Source organism: Chrysemys picta, chromosome 19, assembly GCF_011386835.1.
Source record: "Chrysemys picta bellii isolate R12L10 chromosome 19, ASM1138683v2, whole genome shotgun sequence".
NCBI classification, from domain to species: domain Eukaryota; kingdom Metazoa; phylum Chordata; order Testudines; family Emydidae; genus Chrysemys; species Chrysemys picta.
In genome coordinates this window covers 20,152,833-20,165,318 of record NC_088809.1, presented here as the reverse complement: position 1 = coordinate 20,165,318, position 12,486 = coordinate 20,152,833, and the positions used below count along the sequence as shown (strand labels likewise).

General features: G+C 51.9%; 1 protein-coding gene across 15 annotated transcripts in view; it reads left to right on the top strand.

Annotated features, from left to right (window-relative positions):
- AP2B1 (adaptor related protein complex 2 subunit beta 1) overlaps positions 1-8,484 on the top strand; it is a 109,911-nt gene extending 101,427 nt beyond the window's left edge. For all 15 annotated transcript variants that reach the window (XM_065572983.1, XM_065572985.1, XM_065572982.1 and 12 more), the window contains 2 exons: positions 3,781-3,935; positions 5,467-8,484. In XM_065572983.1, coding sequence (XP_065429055.1) covers positions 3,781-3,935; positions 5,467-5,541 — 230 coding nt within the window. In that variant the 3' untranslated portion in view covers positions 5,542-8,484. The remainder of the gene's footprint in view (positions 1-3,780; positions 3,936-5,466) is intronic.
- Positions 8,485-12,486: the final 4,002 nt, after the last annotated feature.

Genomic DNA, 12,486 nt, shown 5'->3' with positions numbered 1-12,486 from the left:
TTGTTCCGTGTGGTCCTTAACCGAGGCTTTGCCGTTCCTCTCACTGATAAACACACAGCACAATTCAAAGCAAGGCCGATCTCCCAGCTCCCAGCAAATGTCTGTTTATAACGGCAGCGCTGTCGCATGGCATTAACTGGCCTGCTTGAGCAAGGCACTGCCTGGCACTGTTGCCTAGCGACACTGCCCGATCTTGGAGAAACTGACATTGGTTTAGACTTGCTCACAGAGAAGTGGCTGGAGCTGCTACCTGGGGATGGAAGGGAATTGGAAATGACACTTGCTCTCCAGTGTGTGTATCCTGAAGTCTGTATTAATAGAGATGGAGGCAGAAAGATTCAAGTGACAATCCAAGCCCCAGTACGCTTGGCTTGTGTTGTCACTGCTTTGGATTGTTATAAGTGGTTGAGTCATCTGATGGCTTCTGTGTCCAGGGATCTTATGATGCGCTTCAAAGACAGCAAAAGGAGGAGATTGGGAGTTCTAACCCCAGCTCTGTCTTCCTGTGTGATCTTGGACAGGTATCACCTTGGACCGCTCAGCTCCAGTTTCCCCGTCTGGAAATGACACGCTTGGCCGAATTAGCAATTCTCTAGCATCTTCAAGGCTTGCTGCTAGTAAGAGGCCAATAAATGCTTCTCAGCAGGTCCACACTTTAGATTTAAGGGCTCCAATTGTGATTAGATTCAGTGCCCCGTTGGGGGTCAGAGCCTTGAGTTTGCACCGACGGAATCCAGGCTGTCAGGATGCCAATCCCGTGCAAGGATGTGCCTCGCCCTCTGTGATGTATTGGTAGCAACCATCGTTCATGTAACTGGAGCGAAGGTATCGGAAGCTATAGAGCCGGTACTCTGCCGCTGTGTGCGCTGCCAGGGAGCAGCAGCTGCTAAATGTAAGGGTTTAAACATGACCCATTCCATGCCACATGGGAAGCGAATCTACCCCTAAGTTGCAACTACTATGTGGTTGATGTTCCTTTCAGACAGCACCAACTGCCCAATGTGGCATCCCCACCATTAGTAGATCTTTGCCTTTTGAGGTCCTCTGCAGATTTTTCTGTGTGGCAATCTGCTTGCGTTGCACAAGAAACAAGTGTGTTGGTCATCTCCTGATCCCTGGCCGGGGCCTGTCTGTGCCCAGCACAATGGTCAGCTGATACGGCTTGTAACAGAGCCCCTCCGTGCCTGTTCCAGCTCTGTTTGCGCTTAGGAGCGGACTGTTCTGCTCTGCATCTTTTCCTAACCCAGGTGGGCCCTTCGTATGGGGGAGGAGGGGAAATGGGGAGTGAGGGGTTTTAACTCAGGAATTCATTAATTACTTGCCTCTCCTAGTTTCCATAGTAACCAAGGAAGAGCGGAAAACCCAAACCTGACTGTCTGGGTAGTTAGCCGCATGAACCCTGCCCATCCTCTGCAAATCGCTGTCCCAAGGCCTTCAGGAGCAGGGGTTAGTCCAGCTGCTGGTCGTCACTGAGTAAAGCCTGAACTCAAAGCTCCCATGCTGTGGAGAGAGAGAGCTGCTCGGCTCTTCAGGGGTAATCGATTCTGCAGCAACTCAGCTGCGGCCCCCACCTGCTGGCTAAGTGGAGGAAGAAAGGCAGCTGCTCCAGGGCAAGATCGCAGCATGCGAAGGCAGACCCCTTCCCTGCTCTCTGCTGTATGGAGGGAGGCTCAGATGCCCCTCCTTTGACCCCCCCCCTGCTCCAGTGCGGACTTAATTGCTTCCATTCTTTAAACAAAACCTTTGTGTGGCACGCTGGAGTTTAGTATTCGTGAACATGGGCGACCGAAGGCGCTGGCTGGTCAGGTACCCACTCCCTTTGTGGATGGTGTAGTGTCCTGCCACCACCCCATCCCTTTTCATGTAGTGAGTTTTCTGGGCCAGTGCCCTCTGCCTGCTTGCCTTGAGGTTTATTTGCCACTGTTTCCAAAGGGCACGCTGGGTTTTCCCAGCGGCTTGCAGCCAAGTTCGCATTTTCCTCTCCATCTTCCTGGTTGCTGTGGAAAGTACAAGCTACTGACCAGGGTCCGACACAGCCCAGCCCATTCGTTTCCCACACACGCACTCGTCCTCACCTGTAGGATGATCTGGCACAAGGGAGCAGTTGAATTTGTGAGGTTGGAAACAGACGGTATTGAACTTTCCTTCTGCTCTCTCTAGTGGGCGAGTTGAAAATGCCATGTTCTAATCAGCCGAGTGCCTTCAGCTCACCTGTGCGGTAAACACTTGTAACAGTTTTGGAGCAAAGGAGGGAGCTGGGTTTTCAAAACGGGCATCAGAAGGCTCCCTCAGCATGCATTGCTTGAGGAGCTTCTAACCCCCTTTTGCTCAGGAAGGCGATTCTGGGAACACAGGCCACATCCTTGTTCCTCCCTTTCCTGAATTTCCTGAGCCTGTGAATAATTGCGCCCTCAGCTAATACGCAGAAGGGTGACCATGTGGTCTAGTGATTGGAGCAAAAGGACTGGCAGCCTGGCGCAGCTTGAGTTCCAGTCCCACTTTGTGCCAACATCTTCAGGCCAACTGGAAGTTGACTAGAATACAAGAACCACCTGGTGAACTAGTAGATAGAACATCAGCTGAACTTACTGCCGTAAGTAACCTCCTGGAAAGCCAGGGAATTACCCCGGTAGCCCACAGCCAGGAGTGGTTGGGACCTCAAGGGACCTTTGTGGTTATCTCAAGATCCCCATGACTATCAAAAGCTGGGAGTGGAAGAGAGGGGTGGATCACTCCAGAATTGCCCTGTTCTGGACATTGTCCCTGAAGCTCCAGTATTGGCCACTGTTGGAGAGAGGACGCTGGGCAGGAATGGACCATGGTCTTGACCCAGTATGGCCATTCTTCCGTTCTCTTGTACTGAACTTGCTTTCCTAGGTCAGCAGCTTGTGTGGCTTTAGGAATGAGACTTACAGGGGCCCTGCTCATATCTTGGCCTCTTTGGCCCAGAGTTTCTTCCTTCTGGCCTCAAAAAGACCACAGCCAGCCCATCCCTTAAATTGGGTTTTGGCTTCCACAGGCCATCAGTGTGGGCCATTGATTTGGATGCTGTGTATTCTGGATCCCTGCTGCTGCTGCTTCGCTGTAAGGTGCCTGAGAAATAGGTGTCATGGTTACAGCCGTATATTTATGTGCAGGTAAAATCATACGTCTCTCCCGAGTGCTACAGTCACAAATTGTATAAAAACCTCATCACGGCCCCACTGCCGGGAGGCAGATGGGAAAGGCGTTTTCTCTCACCCGCTAAGTCACTGAAAAGGGTTTGAATTCAGGGTGCAGAGAATTGTGTTAATGACTGAGAAGCCAAAGTTGAGATTTAGGCAGTGATCTCATTTGTTCTTACCAAGCAGCATCCTCTGGCTCGGAAGCGCAGGGCACAATGTCCAAAATCAGCCTGTCCAAGTTCTGGGCTTTTTTTTAGGAATCTGCAGCTCACGGAAGGGACCCGGGCCTTGCTGTACTCTGGCCTTGCCTAGAGTAGAGTGATCCCTGAGGGAGACCCAAATCCGAAGGGAGGTCTCCAGGGAGACGGAACACTTATGACCAAATCTGCTCTTGCCTCATTCTCCAATGTGCGCCTTCCCCCGTAGACTCACTGTCTCATGCAGTTGCCAGTTCTTCCTCGTCTGTGCACTCCTGTTCTGTTTGTACACTGCCTAGCACAATGGGCCCATGGTCCGTGACTAGGGGTTCTAGGATAACACAGATGACATTTGGGGGTGTAGTGCTGTATGTCTGGTGTGCACACTTGATTTAATAGAGGTGTTTTTCTGTTTGAAGACACTGTTTCCAGTAAGCTGCAGAACAACAATGTTTACACCATTGCCAAGAGGAATGTGGAAGGCCAGGACATGCTCTACCAGTCTCTGAAGCTCACCAACGGCATCTGGATCTTGGCTGAGCTACGTATCCAGCCTGGGAACCCGAATTACACAGTAAGACCCTTGGGCTCTTGGCATGGGGCGGAGAGGGGAGGCCACACATCCTTTCCTAAGCTATGTCAAATCTGAGCCTGCTTCTTCCCAGCATGCTCATTTGGGGCAGGGCCTGTTAATTTCAGCGCCAAAGGAAATCTCTGCTGAGCTGGGAGGAGTTGGGAACCCACTGATGACCGCTACGTTAGTGACCCGCTGAGCTAGGTTAATGCTGACTCAGCAGCAGGCGTTTATTGGCCGAGATTGTTACCACTCGAATTAGCCAAGAGAAATCAACACAAAAGCATTGCCAGAATTCTCCCCAACCCCCGCCTTTCCACTCCCCCCTCTAGTAAACAAGACTAGATTTGTGCCATGCTGAGCTGTTGACGCACAGACCAGCTGTCCAGACTTGGGAGATTTCCTTGGCCTGGCCTCTGTGGCAGCCACTCAAAGGCAAGCGCGCTGCTTGTCCCACGTGTAGCTACTTCCTTTAACTGGCCTGCCTCCCTACTGCTTATTGTTGTAGATTCTCCTCGCTGCTGATGGAGTCTCTCTCCTGGTTTGAGAATCTCAAGGCACACCCCGGGGGGCCCTTTGTGTGGAAGGAAAACAATTAAAACCCTTGAAAATATACTGCTGAAAAGGAAGCTTGGCTTTGCGTTAAGCTCCCTAGTTATACAGTAGTGCGAGCAGGGCTCTGGTCTGCGGTTGGGAATTGGCAGCTTGGTGGTTAGCATTGCCCGTAAGGGAAAGCACCTCTCAAGGTTATTGACCTACGCCAGCCGAATACCACTGGCGTTATCTTGGTTTAATGTGGTGTGAATTCTGATTCTGTGGGATAGGAGTGTACAGGTCCCCCACTGAACATTGGTGCAGGTCTATTAATCATACCGCTAAGGAGTAAGCATTCGTAAGGGTGGGGTCCCATTTATCTTCTGTTGCTCATTTTCCCCAATTCTGTCACAAAATTGGCTAGCTTTCCCTACGTGAGTGGGAGTGTGCTTTCGCGGAACTCAGCGCTTTGGTGGACAGCAACTGGGACTAAATATTTGAAGTTGTATGTAAATTTAAAAAAAACAACAACTGGTATCCTGGAAAACACAATGGTAACCTGTGCTAACCCGGTCTGGCTCTTTGTCACCCCCTTGAGGTTTGAGTCTGCTGCTGCAGCAGAGTTCAGGGACATGGTCTTTTAGCCCAACTAGTAGAGGCTCATGCTTTGAGATCCACAGGGTCCTGGCTTCGGTCTTCAGTCAACCCAGCTCAAGGTGGACGATCGTTAGGGCAGAAGAACGTGAACGGTGGGGACAGGAAAGTGTTACTTGTCCTTGCCTACCTATGTTAGGCCAGTCTGACTCTCTGTTAGACATCTGTGTGCAGCACCATTGGTGTGCATAGCACCTCGCAGAGCGGGTGATGCACCGTGGCAGCCTCGCTGTGTATTAGACTGGGTGGAGTCTCCTGAGGGATTAACAAACTAGCTAGTAGAGATGGGCTGTGTGTTATCTGCTGCCTTCTTGCACTAACCTCGGCTTCACTTCTCTCCTAGCTGTCCCTGAAGTGCCGGGCTCCTGAAGTGTCCCAGTACATCTACCAGGTCTACGACGGCATTTTGAAAAACTAACAGCATGGGTCCATGTCTCACTCCGCAGAGGGAGGAAGGGAGACTCCGGATCCTCCCGTTATCGGTGCAGGCAAAGAACTCTAACTGGAAGCAGCTGTATTCATGTGTAGGATTTCAGACAAACGCACCGAGAAACCAAGGTAGCGATTAGTATCCACGTGCTAATAATAATATAGGGAACAACTGTTTGATATTTTTAGCGTCCATGGAAACTTTGTAACCACTGCTTCAACCACTCCCGTGTCCCCCCCGGCGCCACTGTTCTGTCGTTCTTTCTTGTGGGCTTTTCCATCTCGTGCCAATGTTTTAGCGTTTTCTAAACCGCGTTAGGCGTAGTTGATATTTTGTAATATATGGCTCGTTTAAAACCCGAAAAAGACAAGTCTCTTGTTCATTAAAACAAGGCAAAGGCATCATAGAAACACAAACTGCACTTTATTATTTTATATTTTTTATACGTTTGGGGTTTTTTTTGTATTGTAACCAGATGAAAAAAGGGGAAAAAAAAAAAAAAAACCACAGATCTGGAGTAGCGAAAACATCCACGGGAACGCAGGTGAGCTAGAACTAGCGTAGCCTTGAGGAGCCAGTGACGTGTGGAGAGAGCCAGTTCAGACCCAAGATGCATCTACTTGGGTTGGATGGGGCTTTGGGTCGTACTTGTGTGTCGTACCTGATGCTCATCCCAGAAATCTCTGCCCCAGCTATCTTGCCTGGTTGCGGTCCTGGGCTTTGGAAGTGGGTCTTCATTGCATGGGGAAGTAGGAGCTGGCAGGGTCTGGTTTGATAATGGGGCAGCAGATGGCAAAATGAGGAAGGAAACAGCAGGTCTGACTCCCAGAATGCAAGGCTCTTGGCAGAGCATGGGGTGCAGTCGTTGCCTTTTTTCCCCTTTCCCGCTCATTCCCTGTGTCTTCCTGCGACAGCCTGTCTGCCTTCCTCCCGCTGGGCCAGCTTCAGCTTGCTGAGTTGGGTTATGCCTAGCTCCGCCTGCTGTCCAGGCTGAAGGACCTGTGCGGGAAATCTGAATCCCGGCAGAGGATGTTCACAGCCACTTTGCCTACGGTTCTCTTGGGAGCATCCTCGAGCGCTTGCCTGCTGAGGTGTGAGTGCGAAAGCTGGGGGACACGGCAGCATCTGGCTATGCGCTTTGGGTTAAATTCGCTGGAGGAGTCCAAGCCCCTCCTCGCCCCCCTTACACCTGGGGTCACTGGCACTGACGGGCAAATTGCCCTGGGCTTTGGAAAGCCTTTTCTCCCGGAGCCCTGGAAAGCTTGCCGTCAACAGTTGCTGAGGAGAAAGCACCCATTATACAGGGGTGCAAAGGAGAGTCGCCGAGAAGCTGATTGGGAGTCGCAGCTCACCTCCCCCCTCACTTGTGACACCCAAAATATTTAGTGATGGGGGAGAGTCTTGAGTGCAATCTCCTGCCCTGTAAACCCTCAGCTCCGGATGACCCTACTGCTGCAGGGGCAGTGGGGGCTGTAGGTGAGGTGATCTCACAGGCTCGTTCCCTCCATCCCCAGTCGCCAGAGCTGGGCTTTCTGTGCCAAAGGCAATAGACTCTGGGTCATTAGGGTTCCTAGTGTCTGAAACTCACTGGCTCCCTTACTCCTCTCTGCTGCAGCTCCTGTTTGGGCTTCCTGCCAGCCAGGGAGTTTCCCTGTCACAGGCAAGGCGCTGGAATAGACCCCATGAAAGGTGAAACAAAAGCGGGGATAGTAGCTGGCTTGGCTCTATCCATCTGTCCATCTACATAGCTGAATGTCTACCCAGCCCCAGAACAGCTTCTGCAGTCCCCACTGCTCTCAGCTGATGCTTGGCATGGCACTTCCCCCAGGAGTGAAGCGACTCCCTTAACATGACCACATACAACCCTCAGAGCCTGTGCTCTTGAACCCCGAGACCGGGCGGGGATCACCTGTGAGGTGCATGTGAATCTGGGGCTACAGAACGGGACTGTAACGGTGGCCCTGGAGAATAAGGGGGAAGGGAAGGGGCCAGCGAGGGTAGGCCAGGTCACGGGCGGGATGAAATGTGGTTCCGTGGCAGGGAGACTCAGCTTGAAGCCAGTTCTCAGCCAGGGAAGCGAGTGAAGATTGGGAGCAACTGCATCCTTCGCTTGTATGAGCTGAGCTGCGTCCTCGGTGCAGAGATCGCTTGGCAGCATGAATCCTGGCTGGGCAGAAGGCGGGACGGAGTTGTAGAAACCAGGCACTTGATCATGCACCAGCTTGGCTGTTTGATTAGTTGTCTGAAGCCCTGAGGATAGCTGGGCTGCGAGCACTGCGGAAATAATTATTACAGTAATTGATAAAGTGCTGGGTGCGCCGAGGCACGTGCCTCTTTCGAGCCGCCCCTCGGCGCCAAGCTGTGAAGCAGCACCTGGCCTCTCGTAAGTTTCCACCGTGGAGTTCAGCTGTGTGCATGGGAGGGGACGGGCAGAGGGGGCGTGAGGGGGCAGCAGGGGAAAGCCCTGTTCTCTCTCTGCCAAGGGACGGCAGATTCTGCACAGCGCCCCGTATTCCCCTGGCTGTGGTGCTGGCTAATGGAGATTGCCGCTCGGGGAACCTGCACCGGATTAGGTCACTGACCTGGGAGAAGCGGTGGAGGATCCCTGGGAATAACGGCACGAGTCTTGCTCAGTTAAACCCTCTGTAAAGCCTGAACACGGGAAAGCATTAAACAAAACCCTGAGCAAAGCCCTCGCCTGCCCGGAACTCCTTCCCCCCGCGGTGTCTGTGTGTCTCTTCTGGGCCTGTGCTGTGTGTGTGTCTGCATGCCGTGAAGCGTGGGCTGTGGGAAGGGGAGCCGGAGGGCAGGCAAGGAGAATTGCTCAGCGTCGACGCCATTCCATTGTACTGCATATCCACTCTGATGTGTTCACTTGTTGGTAAAGCTTTTACCTTCTGTCCTTGTCAATAAACTTGTCATTTACATGAACGCCCAGCTGTGGTGTGCCTCTGTTTGGGAAGGGGGGCTGGAGGATGCAGCAGGAGCAGCCGATAACTCTCCTGAGAAGCACTGGCATCCTTGCCAGGTGACCTATGGACCAGAGACCTCCGTTTCTGTCCATCTCGGACCTTCAACGTGCTCAGACTGCCCCAGGCTGGTCAGACGCAGAGAAGGTGCCGTGTGACTGGAGATTTATTTGTGATCATTTCCCCCGTCGCCCAAAATAAAACCCTGCTCTGTTCCCTGGCTGCAAATGTTCCGTAACACCCGTACCAGCGAACGTACCTTTCCCCTCCTGTGCTTGGCATTATTTATTGTGTGCATTACAATAGTACCCAGAGGCTGTCGCCAAGATATTCCAAGTCTTCGAACACACGGTGAGAGAGTCTTTACCCTAAAGAGCTTTCAGTCTAAATATACTGGGCAGATGATGGGCAGGAGGGAAACTGAGGCACAGAGTAGGGCGGTGACGTCTAAGATCAGTGGGAGAGCTGAGAACAGAACTCCGGTTTCCTGACTCCCACTCCGGTGTCCTGGAGCTACTAGACCGTGATGTTCCACTCAACTTTATCATTTGCTAGTTATATTACAGCGCACTATTGATTTTGCTGAGCAGCTTTGAGGCTCCCACCCACCTTCAGCTCCAGGTGCTCTGCCCTTAACTCACTGACTCAGAGCCTGGGCAGGGTGGAGAGCTTAAAATAAAGAACATCCGGCGCGTAGCTGGATCAAGCAGGTGGAGATGGGTGGGCTTTCCCCTCGTCCTTTGGGAGTCTCAGCAGATCAAAGTCTCAGTTCAGAAGGAGGCGCTGACCTTGAATGGATCCGATCCTGTAGTTGGGAAGTTTCCGTGCTGAGCCCACAGCATCCCAGCGTTGCCAGCTCTGGTGACAGTTAGTGTTGTTCTTAAAAGCCCCAGTTTCTGGAGTCATGTGAGAATCTCAGCTTTCATTTAAAGTAAGAGCAAGTTCCTCGCCCACATGGGAAAAAGCCTCTTGAACAGGATGTCCCCTAACGGAGCCTTAACTAGGAAACTAAAGAGAAAAGTCCCCCAACTATTTTTACAAGTTAGGGGTTTTAAGCCATGGCTTTTTGCAGGCCTGACTCAGAATCTTTGAAGCCTTGGGTTTGGCAGGGAGCGGCCCTTGCATCATACCCTGATGCTAAGTCAGCCCCGGCCTGGGAGAGGAGGACAGAGCTCAAAGGCAAAGCAGCCAGCGTGTTGCAGGTGGAAGGCGGCTGTAAAAGGAAGACTTGGGCCCAATACCAGACCAGTGCCGTGGGAGGTGGGGAGACCTAGGAACCCGAGATTAGCCACAATAGCCTGAGCCCTGTAACATGAAACCCTGCGGAGAGTAAGGGTACGTCTACGCTGCAAGAGAAGGCCTGCGGCAGCGAGCCTCAGAGCCAGGCAGATGATTCAGGTTCGTGCTACAGGGCTAAATATAGCCATGTAGATGTGTGGAGCCCGGGCTCTGAAATCTGGGACGGGGGAGGGTTTCAGAGCCTGGGCTCCTGCCCGCACCCCTGCATCGACGCGGTTATTTTTAACCCTATAGCGTGAGCCTGCGTCAACTGACCCAGACTCTGAGATTTACTATCACGGGATTTGTTTTGCAGTGTAGACTTACCCTTTCTTGCTCCAGAGCCATGCCTAATGAAACCCTTCATTCACTCCCTTCTGTAGCAGCTGCTCCATTGAAATCTGCCTCCAGTCTTGCTTTCCACCAAGTCAAAGCGTATTCAAGCGCTTTGTCACCTTCCACCAGTGAGCTGGGGTTACCGATGCTTTCTGAGTGGGAGGGCCTCGCTCCGTAGCCATACTAAGAGAGAACCGAGCCCCAAAGAGATTAAGTGATTTGCCCAGGTTCACACAAGGGAGTCTAGCAGAGCTGGGAAGCGAACCAACCTCTCCTGAATCCTGCTGTCTCCCTACCGTGTTCCTCATTAGACACAGCTGACGCATGGGCTCGTGAGTTCCCCTGTCACCAGCTCTTCCTCGCTCCGTGGCACCAAGCAGTTTATCAAAATAAACCGTGCAGACATTTGGCTAAGTTTCTCGCAGTAACTACATGTCCAAATGAAGCTTAATGGCCCAATTTCTCCATGTCGCACGGCTGATGAGATACATGAAGGCTGGGAATGAAACTTCCCCCATCGGGAAAGCGTCCCTCAAGGGAGTCTCTTCCTGACGCTCCGGGCTGCTCAATCAGTGGTTTATTACTAGGTGCACCTCACGGTGCGATTGGGCACGGATTGGTCAGGCCTGGGGTCGGCTTTATTTGTGTGTAACTTAGGCCAAATCATTCTTAGCTGAGCCAACCCTTCTGGGGTCCCGGGGAAGGCAGGGGAGGTAGCCTCCTTCCACTCTAGCTAATCCTTGCTGGTTTCTTCCCTTTACCATGCACTGGGGAGAGGGGAAGAAGTGGCATAGTGGGCAGGAGTCATTAGTCCACATATGCGCTATGGGGGATAGCTCAGTGGTTTGAGCATTGGCCTGCTAAACCCAGGGTTGTGAGTTCAATCCTTGAGGAGGCCATTTAGGGATCTGGGACAAAAATCTGTCTGGGGATTGGTCCTGCTTTGAGCAGGGGGTTGGACTAGATGACCTCCTGAGGTCCTTTCCAACCCTGAGATTCCATGATTCTATTTATTCAGAGACCCAATGGCTAATTTTGGGTGGTTTCACCTTGATCCCTATCTTTGAACTTCTCTTCCTGTTGCTAAGCTGCTGCCAAACGGCAGCTGCTCCGAGAGGCCAAGGGATAGCAGAGGCAGTTAAGGGTCATAAATGATGTGGGAGAAGCCAGCTTTCAAGTGGCACTTTCCAGCTCTCTTTCATAAGCACAGGGGCCCAGATCCTCAAAGGTATTTAGGCCTCTAACTCCCATTGAGGATCTGGGCCCGGGCATGTTGTCTAGTGATCAGTCGTTCCTGGCTCGGCCACTGACTTGCCATCCGGCCTAACCTCACTTAGCATCTGTCCCTCAGCGTGCTCCATCTCTAAATACTAATGCTTTGCCTTTCTCTCATAAGAACATAAGACTGGCCCTATTGGGTCAGACCAAGGGTCCATCTAGCCCAGTGTCCTGTCTTCCGACAGCGGCCAGTGCCAGGTGCCCCTGAGGGAATGAACAGAGCAGGTCATCATCAAGTGATCCATCCCCTGTCGCCCATTCCCAGCTTCATGCCTTACCAAACTAGCATCTCTGGGGAGAAGGACTGGGAAAAAATCAGTTATTTTAAAAAAAAAAAATGGAAAACTTGGTAAAGATAACAAATTTTCCATGAAAATTTTCGTTTTCAACAAAAAGGCATTTTTGTGTCAAAAGCGTTTTGAAATGAAAACATTTGACCCATTCTCGTTATTAGATGTTTCTTGCAATTATAAAATGTGGCCAGGATACAATCGACACATGACTTCAGTAGCTCCAGCCTCTGTGATCATGGTACCAGTCCCATTTTACAGAGACGGAAATGGAGTTAGAGAGATCAAGTGAGTTTGCTGAGGTCATAGGTTCAGTGGCACAGGGCTTCTGGCTCCACCCCCTACTCTAACCATCCGGCCGGGCTCTCTAATGGATCTCAGACCAGGTTTGGCGGGAGCAAGAGTGAGTTGGGAGAATTGGGAGGTCTTTGGCTGAAAGAACTCAACATTATGGGACCAGCCCTAGTCTTATTGCTCCACGCAGCAGGGAGATCGTGGGAGCAGTCCCTAAAGCTAACAGTCCCTGCAACCTTGCTGTGTCAGCAGGTGCGATCTCCCTGCCTTTCTGGGTCTCGCCTGCTCTTTGTTGGCCAGCGTGATGAACTGGGAGCCCCCTGCGCTCTCGTGACAGACGTGTTCTTGGAGCCCTGCCCCCGGGAGAGAGTCATCAGGCAAGGAGAGTGGCTGCTTTTATTTCACACCCGTGACAAGGGAAGAGAGCGGGGAGGTGAGCTGAACTGCGTTACCTGGAAGCCAGTCAGGATGGGCTGCTTTGCCACAGA